At 32.1% G+C, this 10941-nt stretch overlaps 3 protein-coding genes across 3 annotated transcripts; 1 reads left to right on the plus strand and 2 right to left on the minus strand.

Moving 5' to 3' along the window:
* The first annotated feature begins 67 nt into the window (after positions 1-67).
* Positions 68-1828, plus strand: LOC116348150 (N6-adenosine-methyltransferase non-catalytic subunit). The gene is made up of 4 exons (XM_031779047.1): positions 68-284; positions 391-573; positions 640-903; positions 976-1828. Exons 1-4 carry the CDS (start codon positions 228-230, stop codon positions 1684-1686), a joined length of 1215 nt encoding a protein of 404 aa, XP_031634907.1. The 5' UTR covers positions 68-227; the 3' UTR covers positions 1687-1828.
* A 2311-nt stretch (positions 1829-4139) lies between these two features.
* Positions 4140-5446, minus strand: LOC116348156. The gene is made up of 5 exons (XM_031779054.1): positions 5322-5446; positions 5099-5249; positions 4951-5030; positions 4735-4879; positions 4140-4671 (listed from the first exon to the last, which is right to left on the minus strand). The coding sequence occupies exons 2-5, from the start codon at positions 5184-5186 to the stop codon at positions 4460-4462; spliced, it is 525 nt and encodes a 174-aa protein (XP_031634914.1). The 5' UTR covers positions 5187-5249; positions 5322-5446; the 3' UTR covers positions 4140-4459.
* A 2731-nt stretch (positions 5447-8177) lies between these two features.
* Positions 8178-10329, minus strand: LOC116348158. Its single transcript, XM_031779056.1, has 3 exons — positions 9826-10329; positions 8558-8716; positions 8178-8482 (listed from the first exon to the last, which is right to left on the minus strand). The coding sequence occupies exons 1-3, from the start codon at positions 9887-9889 to the stop codon at positions 8265-8267; spliced, it is 441 nt and encodes a 146-aa protein (XP_031634916.1). The 5' UTR covers positions 9890-10329; the 3' UTR covers positions 8178-8264.
* Positions 10330-10941: the final 612 nt, after the last annotated feature.

Here is a 10941-nt window from a genome sequence, read left to right on the forward strand (position 1 = left end):
GAACATAACCACAATTTTCTTTATAGCCGCTTCTTTCATTATGTCATGACATTTATAAGTGCGTACTGTCAAACAAAACACATAAACTAAACAAATTTGTGTAACTAGACATTCAATCAACCAATATTATTTCCAATATATAAATTGTGATTTTTATACTTGCATTTTAATATATTCAAATTAAATTTGTTGATTAAATTTGGATTTCGACATACAATTTTGTTAAAATGTTGAAATCATTGCGTGAGCGTTCACAAAAACGTAAAAAACTTTTAGCACAAACTGTGAGTACAATAGCGTCAAATGGTTTTCGGTATATTTTATATTCACGCAAAACGACTTTCATTAATTGATATTTACTAAAATTGAATGTTGTTTTTCGTTTTGTAGCTTGGTGTTCAAAATGTTGAAGACTTGAAACATGTTTTGGGCGGTTCTGATGATTGGGCAAAAAAGGGAACAGTGGAAGAATCTTCATCAAAACCATCAAATGACGACACAAAAAAACATAATAATTCCAGAAAGTCACAACCCGAAAATCTTTTTTATCGTGATTCATCAACATTCTTAAAGGTGGGTAATCAATTTAGTTAAAATAAATATACAGAAACATATGTATTCAACCATATATTCATATAGGGTACACAATCATCAAATCCACATAATGACTACTGTCAGCACTTTGTCGATACGGGGCAACGACCACAAAATTTCATTCGTGATGTTGGTTTGGCTGACCGTTTCGAAGAATATCCCAAATTGCGTGAGCTAATACGTTTGAAAGATGACCTAATCAAAGAGACAGCAACACCACCGATGTACCTGCAAACTGATTTAAAGACATTCGATTTGAAAACGTTGGGCATGAAATTTGATGTGATTTTAATTGAACCACCGCTTGAAGTAAGATCAACTTGATAAAAAAAGAACTTATAGCTTGAATTTTTAATTGATTTATTCTATTAATTTTTGTAGGAGTATTTCCGTGGTGGAAGTACATTGGGTGTTGCCGGTGCTCAACAACCAGTTTTTTGGAATTGGGATGAAATTCAATCGCTCGAAATCAACGAAATTGCATCCCATCGTAGTTTTGTATTTTTATGGTGCGGTAGTTCTGAAGGTCTTGATATGGGCCGTAATTGTCTACGCAAATGGGGCTTCCGTCGATGTGAAGATATATGTTGGATTCGAACCAACATTAACAATCCGGGCCATTCCAAAATTTTAGAACCAAAAGCGGTTTTTCAACGAACAAAAGAGCATTGTTTGATGGGCATCAAAGGCACCGTACGTCGTTCAACAGATGGTGATTTTATCCATGCAAATGTCGACATAGATCTTATCATATCGGAAGAAGGTGAATTTGGGAAACCAATGGAAAAACCAATCGAAATATTTCACATAATCGAACACTTTTGCTTGGGACGACGACGTTTGCATTTGTTTGGTCGTGATTCCACTATTCGTCCTGGATGGCTTACTGTTGGTCACGAACTAACAAATTCGAATTATAACAGCGAATTATATACGTCGTTTTTCGCAGAGAGTAATACAACTGGCTGCACCGATCGAATCGAGGCTCTGAGACCAAAAAGTCCACCAGCCATTACAAAGTCGATGCGTGGTAGAGGCATTCCAAGTCGTGGATATTCACGTGGTAGAGGACGCGCACGATTGCTACAATAACAAAGCTCTTCGTTCCATATATTCTTCGCATGAAGGAAATTACTTTAATTGAAATAGATATGACAATGTATTTGTATTCCTCTGTCTTTACACGAACTCTTATGATAACAATAAAATAATATGAAGATAATTTGCTGTGTTATTACTGGTGTTTTTCATATCTGCAAAGGAAAAAATGGTAATTCATAGAGATTGGTATTACGACTTTCCGAAGCAAAAAAAAAACTATGGTCAAGTCAATGCCAATTACCATGCAGCGAATAAATACTTGCATAAAAACTCTTCCCGAATGTACTCTATCTATCCATGAACTATTATCGAAGGACTAAAATATTGGCGTAGGAATTCAATACCTATTCTAGGAACATCATATAGAATAGATAGAGAACAACCTATACATATTCTTTTCTCTAAATTCTATCGATAAAATATGTGATATGCTAACATTAATTACTTACAAATTTTAAATTCATCGATCCTAATTCTATCTCTTTAGTGGATTTGAATCCATCTTGGATAGACGAGGCGTTGAACAGTGAAGTAACGATGCAGCTCAAATCCGAAGAGTCTACAATAGCCTTGACAACAAAGAGAAAACACACATAAATTTATTATTAGTACAAAACAGTATTAAATGCTTCAATTTCTTTCACTTTCTCATTCGAAATCCAATTTCAATTCAATGAATAAATTACTTCTGTAAATTATCAGACAGTGTTCAGGACGGCTAAATAGTGTTCCTCTTCGGCAACATAAAAGTAAAATCGATGACATTTTCGTAGCGAATATTGCCTGGTAGCTGAGCAACGTTGGTAACCGCATCGTATGCCGCGTTTTGTCGCCAGTGAAGAAATTATAGGGGAAAAAAATTAGCATATAAAAATAATACTTTGTTGATTTGAAACAGTAAACACAAAGCTCGTTCAATATAAACAAAATTGAAACTGTGATCGCAGTATTGATGGACAGTTTTGAAATTTGGCCGTTACCAAAATCAAATTGTACATTTTTCGATGCTGTTCAGAATATTTATTATTATTTCATTCCATGTGGAGCCTACACGACTTTATATAGTGGTGAACGAAATTACGCATGTTTCAACAGTTCTGCTTCTATGTTTTGTGATTGCTATCAATTGGCATAAAATTTGGCCCTCTTTAAATTGAGAATTACCATTTTTACTTTTCCGCACACACCTAGTGTGAAAGGGGAAAGTATTGCAATAGGTCAAAATTTACGAAACCTCAAAAACATGTTTTCTGGACGTTTCTGAGGTCAGAGAACCCGAATCAGGCCATTTTGAGCATGGTTGTTGTGGGTCGCTTCCACGTCGTACGTCGTACGTCGTACGTTGTCCGCCGTACGCAAAATTTGTCCATCGATTATCTCACCCCCCACGAATTTTTTTTAAAATCTGACTGTACAGGATGATTGGGGGTCCCAAGGAATAGAAATCATTAGATTTTGAGCGATTTTGGTTGATGGAAAAAAATGTCATGCCTGGAGTGATACCTATGAAAAAGAGTCCAATTTTCGTCCAAGGAACATACTTAATGTAGACTTAAACACTCAAAAATATGTATTGGGGGGTTTTTTGGTACGAGAAAACCGAATCTGAGGTTAATTTTGAGATACAATCAATTTTTGATACAGTTTCCTTGAAAAAACCGCACAAAAATTGAATTTTTGTATGGGAGCCATGCCTGTATGCTACCTTAATGACGTAAAACTTTGCACAGACTATTTTTTACACAAAAAAATATTATTCTGAAAGTTTGAAGAGATTTCAATTAAAATTAGGGGTACCTCCCATACAAAATTTTCAACGAATACTTTGTATGGGAGGTACTCTTAATTTTGGTTGAAATTTCTCCAAAACCTGCGAATGTTATTTTTTTGTGAAAAAAATAACCTGTACAAAGTTTTATGCCATTAAGGTAGCATACAGACATGGCTCCCATACAAAAATCCAAATTTGTTGTGACTTTAGTTATGAAAAGTGTTTCAAAAATAATTTTTATGGCAAAATTAACGTCTGACATATTTTTTATAGTGTTTTGTTAGAAAATAGAATACTTTCAAATGGGTTCATCATGAAAGTGTGAAAAATCTTCTCTCGGGTACTTCTGCTATTAAATTAAAGAATATTTCGTTGCCAAAGTTGAAACATATTTTTTGGTCTCGAACTTTACGCCACTTGAAAGGCTTGAAAAATCGAACAAATATTATTTTGAACTTTCTTAATAAAATACGCAACTACCACCGTGCGGAAAAGTTCGTTGCAGACTCTTTATTTCCTTTGCAGATATAAAAAACACCCTATTGTACATTTATGTATCAATTTATTTATTTTATTAGCGAACATATAATATGTTTAAAATCAAATAAATAAAACACTTCAATGATTTTTTTTTAAATAAGTTGCGTATGAGCACAGTTGTTAAAGTGTGTAATTGAAGACTCGTGTTTTCACATATTCAAATAATTTTGCGAACGTTATTCATATTGGTTTAATGCAATCAAATGAAACAATGAATAAAACAATTTCTACTTAGCAACGTGAATGGGGAAAAATTATTTATTAAACTATTTCTGTTCTTGGCACTCAATTACATAATCGGTAGAATTAATGAAATCTATTACATTTTAGCATTTATGTAAATAACAATGACATAAATATAAATGAATGTTGTCAAAATATCTGCATAAACTATTTGTTTATTCTCGTTCGTTGACGCTACTTGTATACTATAAAGTATAGTTTTTTTTTATTTCACTTAATGAAGAGGCATAGAATAATTGAAGACAGTAAAAGTGGTGCCCAAACATAAATTAGACCACTGCTATTACAACCATTTCTATCATAGCACGAAGAGCAAGTTACATTCGTATATGTTTTTAGGGGGTCTGCTTTAACATTATTGTAGAAGGTATTGCATTCAGTTTCGTTTAAGTTTACTTGGCATTTTCTCACAGTTTGTTTTTCTATTATTCCAAAGAGAAATGAATTAAAAACACGCAACGAATTATTTATTAAAATGATATAACCTTTGGTGATTGCCTTGTAAGCTTCAATTTTCAAGCATGAAAACACAGGAACTGACTGATCGTATCGTTCGAATTTTATATAACTTAAGCCTGCAAGCTTACTGGGACCAACTTTAGCCTCTTCTAAGTTATCTACGGAACACTCCTATTAAAAAAAATATTATTGAAAATTAGTAATATTTAGATGTTTTTTTTTGTTCATAAGCAATAACAAACCTTTGGAGCTAGATTTTTCATGTCATCTGTACACGTATTCTCATCACAAACGTAGCACTGCAATGGAACATCCGTTCTAGCTGCAAATAAATTCGTTTTGTTCAATATTTCGGTAATTTGGAGAAATAAGAGAAATACTATTCTGTACCATTTGAAGCTTCGCAAATACATATCATAAGCAGCAAAATTGTGGAAACATAAATAACTGAACTTGCACTCAAATTGATTTTCTTCATTTTAACTTATAATTACAAATTTTTCAGCGGAAAACACTTGCTTCAATCGCAACTACTAAAACACTGACAAAAAATTGATTTGAAAAAAATCTTAAACAACATAAACTCACAAAAAATTTAATTGGAATGATATACCGCGCCCAGTGGTGAACAAAGAAGAACAGAATTTTTCTTGATTTCGCGTTGCCACGTACAGACAGTCTGGCAAAAATAACTGAAAAATAACAGCAACGGACCCCTCGGATCATTTTCCTCTGTGTACATACACAATGAGCTCATTTTAGTCTGCGTGCTGTGCTACATAGTATGTGTGCACGCTTTGTGCGTTATTACGTTATCCTTACAGAGTTATATTTTAATATGTCGCCATACATTCTCGATTCGATAAGACATTGCGTCAAATTGGCGCCATCCAAATCTTTTTGTATACATACTGGAGCCACTCATTCAATGCAATCTGATGCTGTACACACGGAAATAATGTATAGATTATTGGTAGAAATGATTTTTTTTAAAGTAGTGGTCGCATCCTCTATAGTCGCCGTTCGAGTGTATCCATTTAATTGTTGTTGTTCTTTCTTGTGAAGAGAAAAGGCTGTATTAAATGATGTATTTTGGCGCCCGTTGATAAATATGTACCGCAATATTTATTGGCATTGAGAAAATATTTTTTTAATAAAAAATAAATTTTTGTTGAGATATCTAAACTTTTCTATAGATTTAAGAAAAGAAATCATTTCTACCAATAATCTATACATTATTTCCGTGTGTATATAATGTGAAATACTATCGTTATTTATTGCAAACTTATTCAAGTTAACCTTCGATGATGTTGTTGTGGTTGTTCATGGCATATTTGTCATGTTGCATTAGTATACATGGCAACAAGAAAGAATTGACTTTGAAACAAAGAGATGGCCACTTGTAAAACGTAGTCAAATGCTACGAAGTTCAACAAAAAATTTGAACTGGTCTTTTTTTTACTTTCTTGATTGATTAATTGGTGTTACTCTGTATGGACAAAAATGACAAAGAACAATCTTCTAAAAGTTTTCAATTTGATTGTAATTATATGTCAATCAATAATATGTATTATTGATTGTATACATGAATTGACATTTTTATCCGTAAGCATGGCAAGTTGGCAAATGCAAAGTTTGCTAAAACAATATTTTGTGAATGAATAACAATTGACTCTTTTTGAGAGCAAAAAACTAACACACATCCTCGGTTATTATTGGAAATGTGATGTTTATTATCTTCAAATCTGACAACTACTAACGATATAACGCAACTAACGTTTACATTTAACAAAAAAAATAGAAATTATCAGTTCCTTCATTTTTAGTGTCCCCTATTTCGAGAAGAAATTAAAATGGAACTGGAATATTCAAATTGCTCAAATACAATAAAAGGGGCAGCGATAATGTTTGCAAGACGAATAGCAATCATCCCGAATGCAATCTATTGCCCTACCATTACAAAACATGGTGATATATTAAATAATAAACCAAGTTAATGTCGTTTGGCAGCAATAAATGAAATTATATGTCAGTAGGAATATATACAAATTTAAAAGACGTTTTGATTAGAACATCAATTTAACCCTCTAATGCATTAATTTTTTCCAGAGCTGAGAATTTTTTTCTAGTTGATTTTGTTGTGAGAACACTTAAAAAAATAACTATAATCTCAAAAAATGAATGGTTGGAAAAAAGTGCAAAAGAAACGAACGCCGCCTTAATTCATAGCTAAAAAAATTAATTAATTCTATTAATAACGAGAGAAAATACTTCAAATTATAAGAAAAAATATTCCCGAACCCAGAAAATGAGGATTAGTTAGTTTGAAATGTTGCAAAAATGCTGTGATTTGAGCAAGGGGCAAACTACTTCACTTTCGTAATTCTTATAATTCAATCTAGTACTCCGATAATTCCAAAAAATTCTATATAATTCCATACAATGTCGCATAATTCCAAACAGTTTTTGAAGTATTTTAAATGGTTGTTTATTTACACAGAATTTTTGTATGAATAATATTATTTCAACGATAATATTTTTTGATATTTTTTTAATTTTCATAAATATATTTTTATGCAAGTATATACAACCGAAACCAAACTATTTTATTTAAAATACTTCAAAAACTGTTTGGAATTATCTGGCATTGTATGGAATTATATAGAATTTTTTGGAATTATCGGAGTACTAGATTGAATTATAAGAATTACGAAAGTGAAGTAGTTTGCCCCTAGGATTTGAGAGAACAATAAATTTTTGCAAAGCAGACGTTTGCACATTTTATACAGTTTTGAGCGTGGAGATCTGCCCAAAAACCAATTGTCAAATAGAATTGAAAGGCCAGACTTTTCTGGATGTTTCTTAATTCGTGAGTAACTTCACGGTTAAATATATATTTTAGACCAGTAATGTGCGTTTAACCCCCCCTCCCCTTTGATTTGGATGAGAATTTTTTTTTCGCGAAAATTATTCGAATTTGCTAGGGTTTTTGATTCTAAAAGTGAAGACCTTTTTTTTAGCTCATCAATGTAGAAAATTGAGGTAAATTCTTTCAATTTCCTAGGTTTTTTGGTTCCGAGTAAATTTTTTCCGATTTGGTAGGGATTTTCGCCTCAAAAAGTGACAAAAAAAACGAAAATTTGTCTGATAAACTATCATCAAATGCAAGTGACATAGCTGGAAAGAGGGCGATGCCAGGCCCTCGATTCACATCATCAAAAGCAACACCCAAACCCACACCATTTCGATAATATTCGATTTTGCCATCATCCATATCTAAACAAACACCAAGTACGTCTCCACTCCTCCAGTAAGAATTTGCTAAAGAATTTTTTGGTTTCGAAAAACCTACCCCCTGAAAAATTTTCCTCGCACATTACTGATTTTAGACAATCATTTATACACTCCTCCTAAAAAAAGAGGGTTAAATTCTTTTGTAAATCTCAACATAAAGGATAAATATGCGACATTTGCTCGTGTATGTGTAAATAAATTTTATTTCATCTTTTGACTGTGTACAATATTTGCTACAATTGTATTAAATAGAGTGAAAATATCAAGCTACAAAATAAAGTGCAGAGGCAATAACTAATGTGAAAAGAAAGCCGAAAACAGAGATACCGGCAGCAGAGTTACAACCATCTGTAAAACACTGACAAACGCTCTCTAAATGATGATCGTTATCCACTGTGTAGCAATCTTTTGGCGATTTTTGAAAACCGCATGTTCTGACAACCCGACTGGCATCTAGGTCAGTATTTTTCAGGAATTTGACTGTTATAAAAGAAAAAAAAAACAACTCTTTTATAAAATATTATGAAAATAATAGATTGTGCATATACAACATACATTTGTAAGTTATAGTTCGACAAAATGCTGGGTTCCCCTCAGAATCTTTGTCATCGCATTGCTGATGAAAACCAGCTACTTTATGCGGTGGATGAGCGTGTAGGTCAGCACATTCTGGATTCGAATGTGAATTGCATTGATAGCAATTAAATGCGTCCACTATTCAATGATAATAAATGTAATGCCAATGACTCATTTGCGTTTGAAATTTTTTGTTTGAAATGAGAAAAATCATGATTTATGCGGTTTGTTATCAACTGTGTTTTTTTTTTTGTAGAAAAAATATTGTCATCATATTGTGTTTGTTTACTTCACAAATAGATAGGGCTTAAATCTGGATTTAGTTTCCGTTCATTTCCCATTGATTCTTGTTTAAACTGGAAAAATTATGGAAATCTCTACTCTAGTAATCTAATAATTTGTTTTTGGTTAAACTAGATCAAAGCAGAAAATAAAGTAAATTAAACAATTACATAAGTCAGCAGAGAAACTGGGAATTTGAGAATATAATACATGTGCGAATGCGTGCGTTCCATGGAATGTGACTTGTTAAACGCTAATTGTTCAATTAACATTCTTTTTTGTATCCAATGTACTACTTAACAATCAAAGAAGTATGTCTAATTTTTGAGAACAACGGAAATTCATTTACGATTATGATAAGTGACTGATCACGATGAAGTTATTTATTATATGTGTGTTCGTAAATCAGAATAAGAATCGTACAATTCAATTACCATATTACCAAAATGAATTACCAAATCTATATAAAGTTTGCTTTAGTTGAACAAACTGATTTTGACATTGACTTGCGTCTTATATAATACAGTTAATTATTTACGTTTCATTTCGACGGGACCATATATTGAAACAATTTACACTAATTTTGACTTATTTGCCATGGTATAACTTCAAGAGAAATATTGGAGTAACACTTCAAGTGCGATATTAGATAATCTTTGACATATAACACCATGTATACGCAACATTTTGTTGTGCGAGTCCAATTCAAAAAGACGCGAAAACATGCAAAATTCGGCCCTTATATTTTATTGGCATTGCGCAAGTTTACCGAAACACAACTAACAATGGATTGATTTACATCAATTTCACCATATATTTTCAATACAGTTGATATTGATAACAATGCGCGTACAATCATTCTATTTCATGCTTCACCAAATTAGAATTGATTTCGTTATAAATTATATTGGGGCGATGGCTATATTTCAAGGTCTTTTTATTCATTCACTGTCATTTTTCATTACCTGTGGTTACTGATAAAAGGCCGAGTAGAACAGCAGTCGCACACAAAAACTTTTGACTATGCATTGTGATACTCAATACAATTGCTTTTAAATATATTATATTTACTTTTCTGTTGAACTGAATTTAACAAAGGAAATATAAAACTATAAATTTAACAAACGAAATCAAATTGAATTCCGTTACATAGAAGTTTAAAATTTTTGCATTTTTTCGAACTATATATATAACATTATAACTTTAACCACATGACAAATTCACCTTTTTTTTAAATAAAAAAAAAATGTAAAAATTAAGTACTCAAAATATGTATGTCAATTTAAAATGAAAAACGAAATTTGCCGATTAGAATGTGAGAATGTGAGATGCGTCGTCGCGTTTGTGTCTGACCATATCAATCAGCAATTAATGAATAAAGTTTTAGTCACAATTCCACGGATATTTATGCGTTCGCTCAAAATTGGTTTAAATCGTTGATTTCGACGGAGTATGCGTACGGATGTGATCTCATTGAAAGCGTTTTCATTGATACCGTGTATTGAACGATCACACGCAACCGGTGTATTCGGTTCAGTTCTAACCAAAACTACTTTTTTTATTGGTCACAATACCAACGCAAGTGGAAACGAAGGTGGCAAAAAAAAAAACGAGAGAACTGAATAATATGAGTATGTAATTGAGATTGAAATTAAGATTAGTGTTTGTATGTGTCATCTGGACATTACTGGATTAACCTGAGACAAAATTTCTGATAATAATTATATTACACAAAAGTAATATGGCATAAATAATGGTTGATATGTAATCTAGACTCCATTTCGACTGAGTGAGTGTAATGTTGTTTTCAAATTTTTACACATTTCGGTCTACCCTAGTTGAGTATATATGAGTATATGAGTGGATTCATTCATTTAAAATGCTTGAATAGTGTCCATTAGCGCCTAATCATACAAAACCATATAGAATTGACAAGGTTCTTTCAACGAAAATTAAGAGTATTTTATTTTATTTATTTATTTTATTCGCCGTCTGATCACAGACTGAATTTATCACACAATTCATACAATATCGTTCACAATGAAACACCACCCGATCGAATATCCAGCTACCAGCCTTTT

Source organism: Contarinia nasturtii, unplaced genomic scaffold, assembly GCF_009176525.2.
Source record: "Contarinia nasturtii isolate CC-2019 unplaced genomic scaffold, AAFC_CNas_1.1 Cnas_scaffold_2291, whole genome shotgun sequence".
In the NCBI taxonomy this organism is placed as follows: Eukaryota; Metazoa; Arthropoda; class Insecta; order Diptera; family Cecidomyiidae; genus Contarinia; species Contarinia nasturtii.

Bases quoted from the DNA above. Each gene is read 5' to 3' on its own strand.
- LOC116348150 (XM_031779047.1), top strand. From the start codon at position 228: ATGTTGAAATCATTGCGTGAGCGTTCACAAAAACGTAAAAAACTTTTA. The intron at 285-390 runs GTGAGTACAATA...TTCGTTTTGTAG, and splicing joins AAAAACTTTTAGCACAAACT to CTTGGTGTTCAAAATGTTGA. The intron at 574-639 runs GTGGGTAATCAA...ATATTCATATAG, and splicing joins ATTCATCAACATTCTTAAAG to GGTACACAATCATCAAATCC.
- LOC116348156 (XM_031779054.1), bottom strand. From the start codon at position 5,186: ATGAAGAAAATCAATTTGAGTGCAAGTTCAGTTATTTATGTTTCCACA. The intron at 5,031-5,098 runs GTACAGAATAGT...ATTTATTTGCAG, and splicing joins TATTTGCGAAGCTTCAAATG to CTAGAACGGATGTTCCATTG. The intron at 4,880-4,950 runs GTTTGTTATTGC...TTTTTTTAATAG, and splicing joins TGAAAAATCTAGCTCCAAAG to GAGTGTTCCGTAGATAACTT.
- LOC116348158 (XM_031779056.1), bottom strand. From the start codon at position 9,889: ATGCATAGTCAAAAGTTTTTGTGTGCGACTGCTGTTCTACTCGGCCTT. The intron at 8,717-9,825 runs GTAATGAAAAAT...ATCATTGAATAG, and splicing joins CCTTTTATCAGTAACCACAG to TGGACGCATTTAATTGCTAT. The intron at 8,483-8,557 runs GTATGTTGTATA...CTTTTATAACAG, and splicing joins TCGAACTATAACTTACAAAT to TCAAATTCCTGAAAAATACT.